Source organism: Nerophis lumbriciformis, linkage group LG33 (genome assembly GCF_033978685.3).
Source record: "Nerophis lumbriciformis linkage group LG33, RoL_Nlum_v2.1, whole genome shotgun sequence".
NCBI classification, from domain to species: Eukaryota; Metazoa; Chordata; class Actinopteri; order Syngnathiformes; family Syngnathidae; genus Nerophis; species Nerophis lumbriciformis.
The window spans coordinates 9,940,735-9,960,279 of NC_084580.2; the positions used below are offsets into that span (position 1 = coordinate 9,940,735).

The following is a 19,545-nucleotide window of genomic DNA, read 5'->3' on the forward strand; positions in this document are numbered from 1 at the left end:
ATAAAGTGTTGCATTTTGATATTTATCTGTTTCTATATATATTTATTGTGAGAAATTAATTAAGATGATCAGTGTTTCCACAAAGATAAATATAATTGATTATTAATAATAACATAGAGTTAAAGGTAAATTGAGCAAATTGGCTATTTCTGGCAATTTATTTAAGTGTGTATCAAACTGGTAGCCCTTCGCATTAATCAGTACCCAAGAAGTAGCTCTTGGTTTCAAAAAGGTTGGTGACCCCTGATATACATGAATTAAAGATGCAACATTTGATCCTTGAAATAAATTTAAAATAGTAATTTTACAATAATTAGGTCTAATAGTAAAAGTAACAAGTAAAATTTTTTTTATTATATATATATATATATATATATATATATATATATATATATATATATATATATATATATATATATATATATGTATATATATATATAATTATTTTTTACGTGAAAAAAGTGAATTTTTATGAGGATGTCATTTTTTTTAATTATAATTAAGTCACAATTTTTTATGAAAATAAAGACTAAATATTTACAAGATAAAGGTCAGAATTGTTTTACCAGAATAAAGTCAGAATTTTTATGAGAATAAAGTCAATTTTTTATGAGCATGAAGACTGAATATTTACGAGAATAAAGTCAGATTTTTTTACTAGGATAAATTCAGATTTTTTTGTGAGAATAAAGTCTGAATATTTACGAGAATAAAGTCATTTCACCAGAATAAAGGTGCAATTTTATGAGGAAAAAGTTTAAAATTGACAAGAGAAGTATTTACACACTTGTATACACTTTTCTTTTTTTTTACGTACATCTTTCCTCTTGTCATTTGTGTATGTTGTTGTCATGTCATTATCGTCTAGTTTAATAATCCTCTTCCACTCTGAATGTATCTTTCAGCCTCCACCGTGGCTGAGAACGGGAAGAAAACCTGCCTGAAGCTGAAAGTTTTCGTCCGACCAGCAAGTAAGTGTTTTTGCACTTGCATCCTACTGAAGTAGAGACTCTGTGTGTGAGACGAGGCTTGTGCTCGCTGTCCCGACATGCCGCTTTCATTTGTCTCACAAATGCTGCTACTCGCTAAGAAATGTTTTAAAAAAAAAAACACACACAAACAAAAACCAGAACAGTACCTCATCTGATTGTTGCCATGAGCTTTGTTGCTTGACCGGGGGCTGAGAGTGGGGCTTCAAATGTCTATCTGGCGTTTATCTAATGATGATGATTTCACTCTCCCTATCTTCTGTTTATAGACAGCTGTGTGAGAACTATAGGTGTACATGACCGTGTTTTTGATGTAAACGACAAAGTAGACAATACGTTAGAACCACGAGGTTAGTATGGCTTCCTGCTTTTTGTTTTTTGACTCTCTTCATTCATTCGTTTGTCTTGTGTGCTCCTCTCACAGCCCCGCATGATGCTCATCTACTCATGCTACTCATACGCCGCCCTACTTGTTTGTAGTGCTTCAAATGTCTATGAATGTTCTCATTCATACAGGGGCGTTCAATCGATCGCATAGACTTAGATCGGTCAGATCTAATCTCAGACTTAGATCAGATGTAGTCGAGCGGCTGGTACCAATACCTCTCAGTAGGCTTCATCAGTTCATGCTCATAGACTTTGCTTGGTCAGATCTAGTCTTGGACTTAGATCGGTCTGATCTGGTCTAGCGGCTGGTGCCAATACCTCCGTAGGCTACATCGGTTCATGTTCATAGACTTAGCTTGGTCAGATCTAGTCTCAAGTAAAGTTAAAGTACCAATGATTGTCACACACACACTAGGTGTGGTGAAATTTGTCCTCTGCATTTGACCCATCCCCTTGATGACCCCCTGGGAGGGGAGGTGAGGGGAGCAGTGGGCCGCGCCGGGAATCATTTTTGGTGATTTAACCCCCAATTCCAACCCTTGATGCTCAGTGCCAAGCAGGGAGGTAATGGGTCCCATTTTTAGAGTCTTTGGTATGACTCGGCCGGGGTTTGAACTCACAACCTACCGATCTCAGGGCGGACACTCTAACCACTAGGCCACTGAGTAGACTTAGACTTAAAGTTGTGGTCAAAAGTTTACATACACTTGTAAAGAATAATTTCTACAACTCTTATTTTTTTGTGATAGAGTGATTGGAGCACATACTTGTTGGTCACAAAAAACATTCATGAAGTTTGGTTCTTTTATGAATTTATTATGGGTCTACTGAAAATGTGTCCAAATCTGCTGGGTCAAAAGTATACATACAGCAATGTTAATATTTGGTTACATGTCCCTTGGCAGGTTTCACTGCAATAAGGCGCTTTTGGTAGCCATCCACAAGCTTCTGGTTGAATTGTTGACCACTCCTCTTGACAAAATTGGTGCAATTCAGCTAAATGTGTTGGTTTTCTGACATGGACTTGTTTCTTCAGCATTGTCCACACATTTAAGTCAGGACTTTGGGAAGGCCATTGTAAAACCTTAATTCTAGCTTGATTTAGCCATTCCTTTACCACTTTTCACGTGTGTTTGGGGTCATTGTCCTGTTGGAACACCCAACTGCGCCCAAGACCCAACCTCCGGGCTGATGATTTTAGGTTGTCCTGAAGAATTTGGAGGTAATCCTCCTTTTTATATACACTTTAATATTGCCTAGCCTCCGTAGGCTACATCAGTTCATGTTCATTAACTTAGCTTGGTTAGATCTAGTCTTAGACTTACAGTCGTGGTCAAAAGTTTACATACACTTGTAAAGAACATAATGTCATGGCTGTCTTGAGTTTCCAATCATTTCTACAACTCTTATTTTTTTGTGATAGAGTGATTGGAGCACATACTTGTTGGTCACAAAAAAAAACATTCATGAAGTTTGGTTCTTTTATGAATTTATTATGGGTCTACTGAAAATGTGACCAAATCTGCTTCATGGCATGGCCTCTTAAGTTCATGTGAGTGATTATGATTGACGACACCTGTTGACTTATCTGAGCCCATTTAAATAGGGCTCATGTGATGCAGTCATTGGACTCGGTTACAAACGCGACAATGGGAAAGTCAAAGGAACTCAGCACAGATCTGAAAAAACGAATCATTGACTTGAACAAGTCAGGAAAGTTCTGATTTAAACCCCATTGGGAACATGTGGACAATGCTGAAGAATCAAGTCTGTGTCATAAAACCAACAAATTTAGCTGAAATGCACCAATTTTGTCAAGAGGAGTGGTCAAAAATTCAACCAGAAGCTTGTGGATGGCTACCAAAAGCGCTTTATTGCAGTGAAACTTACCAAAGGACATGTAACCAAATATTAACATTGCTGTATGTATACTTTTGGTCACATTTTCAGTAGACCCATAATTAATTCATAAAAGAACCAAACTTCATGAATGTTTTTTGTGACCAACAAGTATGTGCTCCAATCACTCTATCACAAAAAAATAAGAGTGGTAGAAATGATTGGAAACTCAAGACAGCCATGACATTATGTCCTTCACAAGCGCATGTAAACTTTTGAGCACGACTGTAGATTGGTCAGATCTAGTCTAGCGGCCAATGCCAAAACCTTCAATATTTATACTCCAAAAACCAGAAGGGTGTGCCTGGCCAAGGATGGTTTCGCCTTTTTGTAGTGAGAAAAACAATTGCTTGGACGCAAACGAGCAATTCTACGAAGTGTGATTTTTTTACCTCTTCAGCATTGAGGCATTGTGTGGCAGAACGATCGCTGTGGATCGACTACTACCAGTCCAAAGTAGTTGGAATTACCCACGTTAGCATTCCATTCAGTTGTAAACAAATGACACAAATGGCATTTTGGTCACATTCTGTGACCAGAAGGTTTCCAACTCCTGTTATTTGTTGGAGGCTAAATTGCAGAGTCTTTTACGAATGGTTGAAAGGACAGTGTTGTATGTGGGAGATGGGTGGTGTCGCAGACGACCTCCTCTGTTCAGGGATGATTTTCAACCGCGACATAGATGGCTTAAAGTTAAAGTACCACTGATAGTCACACACACACTAGATGTGGTGAAATTACCCTCTGTATTTGACCCATTCCCTTGTTCCACCCCCTGGGAGGTGAGCAGAGCAGTGAGCAGCAGCGGTGGCCGCGCTCGGGAAACGTTTTTGGTGATTTAACCCCCAATTCCAACCCTTGATGCTGAGTGCCAAGCAAGGAGGTCACGGGTCCCGTTTTTATAGTCTTTGGTATGACTCGGCCGGGGTTTGAACTTCCCTTCTTCCCGCCAGACTAGATCTGACCAAGCTAAGTCTATGAGCATGAGCTGATGAAGCCTACTTGGATGAGAGGCGAAACGTCTCCCAAGACAAACCAAACAGTCCAGTTGCGATCGATTGAATGCCCTGAGAATAATCTTCAAATAAATCATAAAAAAAAAAAAAAAATCACTAAATTTGACAGCGACAATAACTTTAAATGGCGTCGTAGCAATGCTGGCGTTTTCTGTGGCTGATAAAGTTAGATGTGTTGAAGTGTGATGTTTCCCCCTCCTTGTGGAATGTTTGCAACACATTCGGTGCAAATAGTGCGTAAAAAAAGTTTTCTTCTGGAAGAGTGAAGAAGTCCCACACGATCGACGCCAATTTTGTTTACATTGAGCACGGCACGTAGGAGAAAAGGAGTGCTTGATTTGCTGACCTTAACCCATCTACACAACATTTTCTGTAATCTTACTCATTGGAGCATTGTTGCTTTCTCACCGGTTATCGCAGCTGTTTTTTAATATCAAATTTATCAGTGTGACGTCATAATATTCATTGTTTACACCTAATTTTTTTCTACTCATATTCCCCTAAAAAAATATATGTTTTAATTAAATTACAACCTCTAAAGGCCTTAGTGGCCACATGCGTGGACAGCACCTTTTAGCTCATATTTCCAAAATTGTGTACACTACTGAATTGGGGTTTTATGGCCCTTATGTGGACACTTACACTGCCATATGGTGGTGTCAGAAGAGTATAACATACAATGGAATTTGGAAAAAAAAGTGTATAAATAAGAATTAGCATGTCACTAAACATGAAGTACACATTTGTGTACTTATGGACTAAGTACATCATATAAAAAGATGATTCTTAGTTTTTATTCTAATTAGGGTCCAATAAGCCCAAATAGCAAAGAGAAATAAAAAAAAGCATGTAAACAAACAGCTTGGGCTTTAAGAGGTTAAAAGATAATTAATTCTGCTAATATATAACATTTGGTACAAAATATGACTATTTTTGAGGAACTTGGAAAGAGTTTGGCATTAGAAGTGGTGGGTTTTACTTAAAATGTCTTAATTTCCCCTCGGGGATTATTAAAGTACTTCTTATTCGTATTCTGAAAATGTATTGACATGTTTTTTTTGGGTTTTTTTTAACCATATATAAATGCAGACTGAATGAAAGATGAACCACCTTTAGAGAAGAATTATGTTTAGAATGATTAAGTTTCAAATAAAGTTATAGATCAACATAAAACATGAGGGGTATGAGGTTACGACAAGGAAAAGTCCAAATATGAGAATTCAGTTTTAACGCTGCATGAAACAGGTCCAAATATTACAAGAATAAAGTTGATTTAAAGGCCTACTGAAATGCGATTTTCTTATTTAAACGGGGATAGCAGGTCCATTCTATGTGTCATACTTGATCATTTCGCGATATTGCCATATTTTTGCTGAAAGGATTTAGTAGAGAACATCGACGATAAAGTTCGCAACTTTTGGTTGCTGATAAAAAAGCCTTGCCTCTACCGGAAGTAGCAGACGATGTGCGCGTGACATCACAGGTTGTGGAGCTCCTCACATCTGCACATTGTTTACAATCATGGCCACCAGCAGCGAGAGCGATTCGGACCGAGAAAGCGACGATTTCCCCATTAATTTGAGCGAGGATGAAAGATTCGTGGATGAGGAAAGTGAGAGTGAAGGACAAGAGGGCAGTGGGAGCGATTCAGATAGGGAAGATGCTGTGAGAGGCAGCTGGGAATTACTAAAACAGTAAATAAACACAAGACATATATATACTCTATTAGCCACAACACAACCAGGCTTATATTTAATATGCCACAAATTAATCCCGCATAACAAACACCTCCCCCCTCCCGTCCATATAACCCGCCAATGCAACTCAAACACCTGCACAACACACTCAATCCCACAGCCCAAAGTACCGTTCACCTCCCCAAAGTTCATACAGCACATATATTTCCCCAAAGTCCCCAAAGTTACGTACGTGACATGCACATAGCGGCACGCACGTATGGGCAAGCGATCAAATGTTTGGAAGCCGCAGCTGCATGTGTACTCACGGTACCGCGTCTGCGTATCCAACTCAAAGTCCTCCTGGTAAGAGTCTCTGTTGTCCCAGTTCTCCACAGGCCAATGGTAAAGCTTGACTGTCATCTTTCGGGAATGTAAACAATGAAACACCGGCTGTGTTTTAGTTGCTGCAGCCGCCCGCAATACACCGCTTCCCACCTACAGCTTTCTTCTTTGCTGTCTCCATTGTTCATTGAACAAATTGCAAAAGATTCACCAACACAGATGTCCAGAATACTGTGGAATTTTGCGATGAAAACAGACAACTTAATAGCTGGCCACCATGCTGTCCCAAAATGTCCTCTACAATCCGTGACGTCACGTGCCGGCGTCATCATACCGAGATGTTTTCAGCAGGATATTTCGCACGAAATTTAAAATTGCACTTTAGTCAGCTAACCCGGCCGTATTGGCATGTGTTGCAATGTTAAGATTTCATCATTGATATATAAACTATCAGACTGCGTGGTCGGTAGTAGTGGGTTTCAGTAGGCCTTTAATGTTGTAGTTTTTAACAAAAAAAACATTTTACAAGGATAAAACTGCTATATTTCACAAAAAAAGTTCTAATTAAAACCTGATTATTTGTCATTTCTTATATACTACAACATGAAAAGGAAAATCATCCATATCAGTCATGATTTTCTTCCAAAACTTACAACTTTTTGCTACAAAATATGATATTTCTTTTGAGGAATTTGAGGAATTGTGTGATTTGCTGGCAACAAACCAAATAAGCATGCAGACTGTAAACTGCATTTTAAATTCCAAAAATGTACTATTCATGTAAAAAGCAAGAATGTTACATTCACGTTCATATTTGTCGTATTTTATATTGTATGCGTGCATATTGATATGTCAAGACGCCTTTTGAACATCCCTGATGCTCATCTCCCTCTCCTTGCTGTCCTGTCCCACTTGCATGCCCCGTTCCTCCACTATGCTTGCATGAAAAGGGTTATTAAAACATGAGCTGCACCGAAGCTTCGTCATGTCTGCTTTCACCGACCCTTTGCATGGTCCGGCTCCTTTCCCCCGGCTCATAGGAGATGTCCACTTAGCAGGGAGGATAACACAGTGTTAGTCATTACCTAGCAACCCAAGTTCATATGGCAACTCAGAATCCACTAATCCAGCAAATGTCTTCATAAAGTCGCAAACGTGAGCCAGTGATCCCTATAAGCAGTGGTTCCCAAACTATTTCCACAAAGTGGCCCTCCGGGTACCACCATAATCACCAACATTAAAATACAGTAGCATAGTAGGCCTCAGTATTCATTAAAAACAAGGTGGAGGTTTTATATAACAATGATATTGAATATTTTTGGACACTGCAGCATTACACACCGTTTGAATAGTTCAGTTTCAGTTTATTTCGAATATGCATACGATACAATGTATCGCATCACCGAAAAGGAGTAGGAAGAAGCAGATCTTATTTAATCCTACCACTTTTCCTACAATAACAATTTTATCCAATTTCCTTGTTCTCTGTAACAGAACAGTGAACAAATAAATAATACACCATAGTAAGCATTCAAATACTAAATACATAAATTTGTCTCAATTAAAAAAAATAAAAAAATAAAAAGGTGTTCATAGTCACACTGTGTTTGAATATAGCAAAATAAAACACTGTACTTTCAATGATTATTTGTTGGAACAGTTTGAGAATCACTGCCCTGTAGAAAGACTTTAAACAACAACAAAGTCAGATTTTTTATTTTTTATTTAAATAGTCGTATTTATTTAACACGAAATTGTATGTTCTTTTTTCCGATCTTTCAGACGACACAAGCCATGAGCCGGCCGAGCCCTCCCGAAGCGAGGAGACAAACGCGGCGCCGCACCTGCCGCCATCGAGTCCACTCGTGGCGTCGCTGTTGCTCTGCCTGGCAGCGCTCTTATAGCGCCCCCACCTGTCCCGGAGGGGCACATTTATTACACCCAGCGTGGCCTGAATGAATCTGCCCGAGGTCGCAGGGAAAGGGGGCGGGAATTTTGGAGGTGTTTGCTCGTTTGGACACCCCAAGAAATCTCCCAATTTTTTTCCTCCCAAACAGGATGTGAGTGGGGGGGAAGAAAAGCGGGGCGGACGGCGCCCTTTTTTTTCCCCGCAAACCTACGATGCCAAATCCTGTTTTTTTGTTTTTGTTTTGTTTTTGACTTTTTGACACTTAACGGTTCTTACTTTCCCATGACAGCGTCATGTTTACTCATTGCAGTACACACACACACACACACACACACACACACACGCACACACACGCGCGCGGACAAACGTCACTACGATTCGTGCAGAGTTGTGTTCAGTAGCAGTAGGAGAGTGAAGACTGTAGCGCTTAGGAACAACTTGTACATAAACAAGTAGCTAGCTGTCCCGAGACCTCGCAAGAAGTGTTGCTGATCCAGCAAAATGAGAGATGAAGGGAAAAGAAGTGGGATTAGTTTAAAGTCAGGGTGCCATTGGAGTCCTTCTGGGGACTGCCAACATTTATTGTGCAAATCTTTATTATTATTATTATTATTATTATGAAACTCTTTTTGGAAGCTTTTTGTAACATGTTGCATGTCGGGCCAGACCTAACGCTCTCGCGGTCCATGTGTGCTTGGTTGAAACCGGAAAACCACAGCACTGGAAAAATCTATGCGGCCTGCACCTTAACCTACTGGTCTCCAGGGGGCACAATAAAGCAGTGGTTCTCAAACTTGTCTCACCAAGTACCACCTCGGAAAACACACATTATGCATACTTGCCAACCCTCCCGATTTTCCCGGGAGACTCCCGAATTTCAGTGCCCCTCCCGAAAATCTCCCCGTACAACTATTCTCCCAAATTTCTCCCGATTTCCACCCGGACATCATATTGCCTTTAGCGTCCTCTACAACCTCACGTCTGCTTTTCCTCCATACAAACAGCGTGCCGGCCCAGTCACATAATATATGCGTCTTTTAAACACACATAAGTGAATGCAATGATCAACAGCCATACAGGTCACACTGAGGGTGGCCGTGTAAACAACTTTAACACTGTTACAAATATGCGCCACACTGTGAACCCACACCAAACAAGAATGACAAACACATTCCGGGAGAACATCCGCACCGTAACACAACATAAACACAACAGAACAAATACCCAGAACCCCTGGCAGCACTAACTCTTCCGGGACGCTACAATATACACCCCCCGCTACCACCAAACCCCGCCCACCTCAACCCCGCCGCCCCATCTCCCGAATTCGGAGGTCTCAAGGTTGGCAAGTATGCCATAATGACCAAAGGTGAATACAGTAGCGTAGTAGGCCGAGGTATTCATTCAAAACAAGGCGGAGGTTTTGATTTACCAAGTATATTTCATTTTTTGGCGCCATTGTAAAATCACACACAGTTTGAACAGTAACACTGTGTTTGAATATTTAATGAAGTGATTACCACTCGATGGTACCCGTGCCACAGTTTGAGAGTCACTGCGACAGAGGATCGGTTATTGGGCGAAATCTAGGAATGGACTCATTTTTATTTGTAACTATTGTTCCTCCCTGAATGTTCTGAAGTCCTGCTTCCATGCCTGTGTTGTACTTAGCAGAATAAGTTGCCACCATAAGGGGTGGATGTGCTGTAGCCGGACATGTTGTTCCTTTCGACAATGAAGTAATTCCACACAACGAACAGAATATTCAATGAATCGACAAATTATTACCCTATTTTCCGGACTCTAGAGTGCACCGGTATAAAAGACCCAACCACTAAATTTTAGAAGAAAAAAATATGTTTCCATATATTTTCCGCACCGTTATATAAGCTGCAGATATGTATGTTGTGAAATGAGTTATTTACACACCTTAAATGTTTCCAAACGGTTTTTGATTGATTGATTGAAACTTTTATTAGTAAATTGCACAGTTCAGTACATATTCCGTACAATTGACCACTAAATGGTAACACCCGAATAGGTTTTTCAACTTGTTTAAGTCACGTAAATCAATTCATGGTCTGCCTGTAACACGGCAGTAAAACGGCTGATCAAACAAAACACAAATCATTGTGTAGCTGCGGAAGCTAGCTCCCGAGCCAGCTAAACATGAATTGATTAAACAAGTTGAAAAACGTATTCGGGTGTTAACATTTAGTGGTCAATTGTACGGAATATGTACTGTACTGTGCAATCTACTAGTCAAAGTTTTGATCAATCAATCAATCAATCAATCAACAGACTCGATAACTCCACGGTGACGATTTGGTGAATTTACTGAGGAATTTGTGAAACCGAAGCAGTGCAAAAAGAACAACATTGTAAGTTAATGATACTAACGCAGACACTCGTAAAAATGTGTTAGCATATTAGCTAATGTTTACGACGCTAGCTTATATACATTGCGATAGCACGTGCAAATATGCATGAAAACACTCCTACAGACATCACACATGGGACGATTTAATAAGTATGAATAGTTTAAGTTTGTTCTCAGTTTTAACAATCGTTGCTCGGAGTGATGAATGAAGAATATTTTTGAGCAAAAACGTGCCGGAAGACTAGGAGACGGAACGGCACTTGTACTTCCGGTTCAAAGCACTAAACCAGGGGTGTCAAACGTAAGGCCCGCGAGACGGATCAGGCCCGTGAACAGGTTTTATCCGGCCCGCGGGATGAGTCTGCTAAGTATAAAAATGAGCCGAAATTTTTGAATGGAAGAAACTGCTGTTCTAAATGTGTCCACTAGATGTCACAATAGCAATTATTTGTATCTTTGTAGATGATGCTACATATGTAAAAAAAAATCACATGATGTTAGTGCACCAGTCGAGGAAAATAAGCAAACTACATAAATAACATCCTGTAATTTGATTTTCATATACCCTATTTTTCGGAGTATAAGTTGCACCGGAGTATAAGTCGCACCTGCCGAAAATGCATAATAAAGAAGGAAAAAACCATATATAAGTCGCACTGGAGTATAAGTCACATTTTTTGGGGAAATTTATTTGATAAAAGCCAACACCAAGAATAGACATTTGAAAGGCAAATTAAAATAAATAAAGAATAGTGAACAACAGGCTGAATAAGTGTACGTTATATGACGCATAAATAACCAACTGAGAACGTGCCTGGTATGTTAACGTAACATATTATGGTAAGAGTCATTCAAATAACTATAACATATAGAACATGCTATACGTTTACCAAACAATCTGTCACTCCTAATCGCTAAATCCCATGAAATCTTATACGTCTAGTCTCTTACGTGAATGAGCTAAATAATATTATTTGATATTTTACGGTAATGTGTTAATAATTTCACACATAAGTCGCTTCTGAGTATAAGTCGCACCCCCCGGCCAAACTATGAAAAAAAACTGCGACTTATAGTCCGAAAAATACAGTAATTGTTTTATCTTGATAGATTGAAAATGAACACCAATGAGTTGACTGAATAACGACAAATAAAGATAGAATACTACCGTATTTTTGGAACTGTAAGTCGCAGTTTTTTTCATAGTTTGGCCGGGGGTGCGACTTATACTCAGGAGCGACTTATGTGTGAAATTATTAACAAATTACCGTAAAATATCAAATAATATTATTTAGCTCATTCACGTAAGAGACTAGACGTATAAGATTTCTTCGGATTTAGCAACATGTAAATGTAAAAAAAAAAAACCCCAACAACATTATGATTTGTACACTTTCAGAATGTGCTTGTTTTATTTTTAAACAAAGAAAACAATCCAAAGTTGTCTTTATTTTTAAGTTATCGTGCCATGATTTTTCCAGTCCGGCCCACTTGGGAGTAGATTTTTTTTCTCCATCTAAAATGAGTTTGACACCCCTGCACTAAACGGAAGAAACCACTGTCGTCACTCACCCCGCAGCACCTGTAGTTAGCAAACCCCTCCAAAAGATGGCGCCACAGCACAAACAATAACACACCTTTTTTTTAGTGTGTCTGCCTGTGTTTAAATGAAAATTATTTGCATTGTCAGCGAAGAAAAATCTATTAATTAGCCGCGCTGTTTTTATAAGCCGCCGGGTTCAAAGCATAGGAAAAAAAGTAGTATGCTTAAAATCAACAGACAGTAAAAACAACCGCTTGCAGACGGCTGATCGATGCATTTTAGGAGTCGCAATTTCACGGCGACGGTCACACTCGTTTTGTGTCTAGTGAGCCGGCGCAAAGAATTGTTCTCTCCGTCAATGTTGGCGTGCATCTGCATTCAAAATCCAAAGATCGGACCTAATGCTAGTAAGGGAAAGAAAAGAAAGAGACTAATGGCTGCAGCTACTACAGCACTGATGCATTGTTCTGTTTACTTCCAAACAATGCACATTAGTCCTTTCCACAGCGCTTACAATCAAATAGTCTGTGTGTGTAACGACACAGGTGGACAAATCTTTCAATTAAACAACTTTTTGTCAGAAATGTGTGCCAAATAGGCCGTCCAACAACAACAACAAAAATGGTATGTCCACCCTGGGCTGGCTCCTAGTGTTACCGGTTTAAGTGACTCCTTAATGAGGTTCAAAATGACAGGCATGCGGACCCCATGTTGTGGCAAGGGGGAGTTATTTCTGGTATTAAGAATAGACGGCGGAAGGCTTGAAGGAAGGGGTATGGGGGTCTCAGGGGAAGGGGTGTGGATTTCATCCATGAGGGGCTTTTAAGGCACCACTGACCTTGCTGTTGGAGGGAAGTGGCGAGTGAGAGAAAATGGAATTCCGGGGGAGGGTCCGGGAGACATGCGAGCGAACTGAAGGTAGTCCAATTAATTCATAAAAGTAGGAAAATACTTCACATAAATACCATTTGAAAATCTACCAAACTGGAAAATCACAATATGATTTTGGATGTACGAACGCGTGTTAGAGCCACACTAAATAGAAGGAAAAACGGTGTTAAAAATAAATATTAAAATCATAATAATACAAGAATAAAGTCTGTAAAGTTGATTTCGAGAAAATATGCAATATATGACTTTATTCTTGTAATATTGTTTTTTTCCCCTAAAGGACTTAGTTTTTGTAGTATTTTGACCTTTTTTATTTGTAATATTACAACATTGTTCTCATAAACGTATGGCCGTTGTTTCTGTAATATTGCCTCAAAAAATAGAACTAAACTTTTCTTGGGAAAAAACCCAACTATTTTTTACTTACAATAGTACTACACTGCAAAAAGTCAGTGTTCAAAAACAAGACACAAATAATACAAAAATTAGGGGGTATTTTACTTGAACGAAGCAAAATTATCTGCCAATAGAACAAGAAAATTTGGGCTTGTCAAGACTTTCCAAAACAAGGAAAATTAGCTAACATTAATGAACCCAAAAATACATTAAAATAAGTATATTCTCACTAATAACAAGTGCACTTTTCTTGGTAGAAAAAAAAGAGACCTTTTTGCTCAATATGTTGAAAAATATTAAGTAAATGCTAGTGCCATTATCTTGACATAATGATATGCGCTCGGCATCATGATTTTTTTTTTTCATGCTTGAAGTAAGAAATTATTACTTTAAAAAAAGTAGTTCTATACTTGTGAGTGTTGATGACACAGCTTTGCAACAGTTGATATTCTAGTTTCAAGCATGTTTTACTCAATATAAGTCATAAAATCTCAGCAACAAGCTGTAATATCTTACTGAGATCATTTAGGAGCAAAACACTTAAAACAAGTAAAACACTCTAACATAAAATCTGCTTAGTGAGAAGAATTATCTCATCAGACAGAAAATAAGCAAATATCACCCTTATTTGAGATATTTAATCTTACTTAGATTTCAGTTTTTGCAGTGTACTAAATACTACATGAATTAGGGCAACATGTTGTAAAAATAAATTAGTACAAAATTAGTCATATAAGAATAGCGTTATATTTGCAGTCATTTTTTCTAAGAAACAATTTATAGGACTCAAGTGGTGAAAGGGGAATTTTACATTTTAAAAGAATAAAGTCGTAATATAACTATTTTTTTTTTCCTGAAACACAATAGTACATTTTTGCGTATATTTTTTGTATCTTGTATTATTTCAACTTTATACTCATAAAATGATGACTATTATTTTTGTAATATAATGACTAAAGGAAGTACAACTCAACTGGAAACCTTTGTCCTAAAACAAAAGCTTTAATACAAAATACGACATGCAGTGCTACTTCTAAACACTGCAAGAAAAGAAGGCAACATTTTTGAAGAATACATTATTACAAATTTACCAGAAATATATAGTTATGTAAGAATGGCATTATACAACTTTGAAGGTGCGGGGGAGCCACATAATTTTTGGAGAAACATTTTTTTGTTGGAATAAATTGGTAGAAATTTAACATTTTAAAAGATTAAAGTCGGAATACATAATTGTATTTTTTAAATTTATTTTAAGACTGTTTCTTGAAAAAAAAAAATGACAGGATTTTCATAATATTTTGACCTTTTATCTTTTAGCTCTATAACATTTATTTTCATCAAAGATATTAACATTATTTAACTCAGCTACTAAATACAGCAAAACTTTGTAAGAATAATTATATAGTATTATTAAAAAAAATTGTAAAACAAGAACAACATTACACCACATCATTTAAAGTTGTATTTTTTTGTTGTAATTAATGAAAATCAAATGCTACTTCGAGAAAGAAATGTTGCATTTTCAAAGAATAAAGTTGTAATTTGTGACTATATTCTTTTAATATTCCGACTTTTTAATTTGTACTGCATATGAAGAAAGACAACGTAGCTTACCACTTAATTTGAATAATATTGTGACCTTTGTAACTTTATTCTCGTAAAAATAATAACTTTGTTTCTGTAAAATTTAAAAAAAATACTACTTTCCTGCTTTTAAAGTTAAAGTCCCAACGATAGTCACACACACACACTAGGTGTGGTGAAATTATCCACGTTCACCCCCTGGGAGGTGAGGGGAGCAGTGAGTAGCAGCGGTGGCCGCGCTCGAGAATCATTTTGGTGATTTAATCCCCAATTCCAACCGTTGATGCTGAGTGCCGAGCAGGGAGGTAATGGGTCCCGACCTTCCAGTCTCAGGGCGGACACTCTAACCACAAGGCCGTCGGTGATGTTAACATGCACACAAAATCCCAGTTATAGTCGACACGTGTTTGCGTCCAAAACAAATAAGAAGATGTCTGCTTTCATGCCAATCAGCTTATGCACTATATTGCCAAAAGTATTTGCCCACCTGCCTTGACCTTGAAGTGCCATCCCATTCCTAACCCATAGGGTTCAATATGATGTCGGTCCACCTTTTGCAGCTATTACAGCTTCAACTCTTCTGGTTGCGGAGTGTGTTTATAGGAAGTTTGCTGCGGTCACACACTGATGTTGTGGCTCTCAGTCTTCGTTCTAATTCATCCCAAAAGGTGTTCTATCGGGTTCAGGTCAGGACTCTGTGCAGGCCAGTCAAGTTCATCCACACCAGACTCTGTTGTCCATGTCTTTATGGACCTGGCTTTGTGCACTGGTGCACAGTCACGTTGGAAGAGGAAGGGGCCCGCTCCAAACTGTTCCCACAAGGTTGGGAGCATGGAATTGATCAAAATGTTTTGGTATCCTGTAGCATTCACCTGGTGAATCACCAAGTGATTAGGACACCTGATTCTGATCATTTGGATGGGTGGGCAAGTACTTTTGGCAATATAGTGTATGTTGCTACTACGACCTTATTCTTAAACCTTCTTTATGTTGCAAAATTACGACTTTTCTCTCATTTTTTACTTTTTCTTCCTTCTCGGTGTGGCCCTAATACACCCTTCGTACAAAACACGTGTTTGCCTTTCCCGTGTTTAATTTGCAGTGCTATTAAAGTGGCGTTACAGGATATACGGCCATTGAATTTACAAACAATAAAGCCAGAATGAGCGCAGATGACCAGATATTTTTATGGCGAAACCAGCTTCAAGTTGACTCTGCCGGTTATTTAGCTCCTTTTTTTTTTTTTTTTTTTTTTTTGCTTTCGTCACCACGTTTTTACCGCGTTACGCAGCCTAAACCTGGGAAATGAGGATCGACTTTAAAAAAAAAAAGGTGGATACCGTGTATCCTGAGGTAGTCAACCAATCCAACATGTCGTGGTAGCTTCTAGCGTCTGTTTTGTATCTTCTGGAGGACGAAAGAAAAGAAACAAAGATCATTGTTAGAACTGTATAATTATTACTGTTATGATGATGATTCAAACTATTATTATTATTATTATTAGGAAAAAGACTCCTTGTTGTAAATAGTGTTTGATATTAAAGTATTAATTTGGTTCTTATGTCGTTTTTCTAAAAAAAAAAAGGAAAGAAAAATAGGTAAACATGTCAATATCTCTGGGTTTTGTTGAGTGCTTTCACACAGACATGGAGCTAACGTGTTCAACGTCGCCATCTTCAGGAGGAATTCTTTGGACTTTACTTTTTACGGACGCTTTTTTTGTTTGTTTGTTTCATGCCTTTAGCGTGGGGGGGGGAAGCATGAGAAAGAAGCGGGCAGCATGCGCATGAATTTAACGACATGTAGGAACAATTGTTTTATTTTGCTTGTCTTCTTTAGTTATGGTTTTTTTTGGGGTTATTTTTTTTGGTAACACTTTAGTATGGGAAACATATTCACCATTAATTAGTTGCTTATTAACGTGCATATTAGTAACATATTGGCCCTTAATTAGTCATTATTAAGTACTTATTAATGCCTTATTCTGCATGGCCTTATTATACAACCAGTAAGCCATTAACTAAGATTCTTCCTTCAATAAGGTTAGGGTTGGGGTTGGGGTTAGGGTTAGGGTTGGGGTTAGGGCAGTGACGTGCGGTGAACTATACACCAGGTGAGGCAAAGATACTTTTGGAGGTTTTTTTTCCCCTTTTCTTTTCCTTAAATTCATATGTGTAGCTCTAATCATTAGGTTGCACATTAGAATAACAAGAAAAAGAAGGGATTTATTTTACATAGGGAATAAGCGGTAGAAAATGGATGGATGGATGGATAATGATATTATGATATGATAAATGGGTCCAAAAAGTATTTGATAAAGTTGTTATTGAATACTTTTTGGTCCCATTTGGTTTTAACAAAATAAATCAAGTATTGTGAGTGTATCTTACCTTTCTGTACTTGTATCTGAAGCAGCAATAGCTATCCTCCATGAAAACCTACTTTGTATGATCACATTCATTTTGTCTTAAAGGGGAACATTATCACAATTTCAGAAGGGTTAAAACCATTAAAAATCAGTTCCCAGTGGCTTATTTTATTTTTCAAAGTTTTTTTCAAAATTTTACCCATCACGCAATATCCCTAAAAAAAGCTTCAAAGTGCCTGATTTTGACCATCGTTATATACACCCGTCCATTTTCCTGTGACGTCACATAGTGATGCCAATACAAACAAACATGGCGCATAGAACAGCAAGCTATAGCGACATTAGCTCGGATTCAGACTCGGATTTCAGCGGCTTAAGCGATTCAACAGATTACGCATGTATTGAAACGGATGGTTGTAGTGTGGAGGCAGGTAGCGAAAACGAAATTGAAGAAGAAACTGAAGCTATTGAGCCATATCGGTTTGAACCGTATGCAAGCGAAACCGACGAAAACGACACGACAGCCAGCGACACGGGAGAAAGCGAGGACGAATTCGGCCATCGCCTTCAAACCAACGATTGGTATGTGTTTGTTTGGCATTAAAGGAAACTAACAACTATGAACTAGATTTACAGCATATGAAATACATTTGGCAACAACATGCACTTTGAGAGTGCAGACAGCCCAATTTTCATCAATTAATATATTCTGTAGACATACCCTCATCCGTTATCTTTTCCTGAAAGCTGATCTGTCCAGATTTGGAGTTGATGTCAGCAGGCCAGGGAAGCTAGGGTCGATGTGAGCCAAGACATCCAGCGGGTTTAGCTCGCTCGTCTGCGGGAACAAACTGCCGCCATTGCTTGCCGTGCTGCCGAGGCCCTTTGTCCCTGAATTGCTCACACACTCCGGCAGATTCAATGGGGGTCTGGCGGCAGATTTCTTTGACTTTATCGTTGGAAATGCATCTGCTTTGAGTGTCGCAGGATATCCACACATTCTTGCCATCTCTGTCGTAGCATAGCTTTCGTCGGTAAAGTGTGCGGAACAAACATCCAATTTCTTGCCACTTTCGCATCTTTGGGCCACTGCCGCAACTTGAATCCGTCCCTGTTCGTGTTGTTACACCCTCCGACAACACACCGACGAGGCATGATGTCTCTAAGGTACGGAAAACAGTCGAAAAAACGGAAAATAACAGAGCTGATTTGACTCGGTGTTTGAGAAAATGGCGGATTGCTTCCCGATGTGACGTCACGTTGTGACGTCATCGCTCTGAGAGCGAATAATAGAAAGGTGTTTAATTCGCCAAAATTCACCCATTTAGAGTTCGGAAATCGGTTAAAAAAATATGTGGTCTTTTTTCTGCAACATCAAGGTATATATTGACGCTTACATAGGTCTGGTGATAATGTTCCCCTTTAAAGTCCAGTTTAGAGAAGTATTTCATCTTGGATACAGTATACAATCCTCCATATTGGCAGACACATTCATCTGATTTAATGTTATTGCAAACAATATTTTTGCATCTGACAAAACACACCCACAAACGCTGGTTTAATCTAATAAAAATGCCATGTTTCTTATAAATACAGTTTTGAAAAAAAGGAGAAAAAAAAAGGCTGGCCTCCGCTGTCTGCTAGCACTTCTCCCAGTGTGGCGAGTCAGAGTACCGATAGCTTGTTGTCACTTCTTCTGCAGCCGAGTAGTCGCAAGAGTGATCCCTGGGATCACTAGCGCCCTCTACCACCATGAGGCGGGAGAACTGCGAGCCTCACCCAGTGCGTCTTCGCAGCCGTTTTGTGATTACTCAGCACAAGAAATACGTTACACCCATACAGTTGTTGACAAAATACACTGCACATTATATACCTCAGCTAACTAAACTATGGAAATGTATAATATAATTCATATAGCAATACGGTCTCACTGCACAGCAGGCCAGCAGTTAGCCGAGTCATTGCGCAATCCATGGCGAGGCTCAACTTCTCAGTATTTCAACGGCAAATGTGAAAATTCAGCGATTTTGAATAAAAATAATCTAAAACTGGTGAAGTTAAATGGAAAATAACTTTATAGTATAATCACTGGATACATATAACAATTTAATTAATTTTTTTTCTTTCCATGATGGCACGTGAGGCCCCGCCTCACCTGC

The 19,545-nt window shown here is 38.7% G+C and overlaps 1 protein-coding gene across 2 annotated transcripts in view; it reads left to right on the forward strand.

The window, feature by feature from the left end:
• The window catches only part of efna5b (ephrin-A5b), a 266,674-nt gene extending 257,400 nt beyond the window's left edge, over nucleotides 1–9,274 (forward strand). Inside the window, exons 3-5 of one of the 2 annotated variants that reach the window (XM_061928800.1) lie at nucleotides 906–971; nucleotides 1,259–1,339; nucleotides 8,095–9,274. In XM_061928800.1, the coding sequence (XP_061784784.1) occupies nucleotides 906–971; nucleotides 1,259–1,339; nucleotides 8,095–8,216 (269 nt within the window). In that variant the 3' untranslated portion in view covers nucleotides 8,217–9,274. The remainder of the gene's footprint in view (nucleotides 1–905; nucleotides 972–1,258; nucleotides 1,340–8,094) is intronic. The other variant, XM_061928801.1, reaches the window with a different exon arrangement.
• The last annotated feature ends 10,271 nt before the right edge of the window (nucleotides 9,275–19,545 follow it).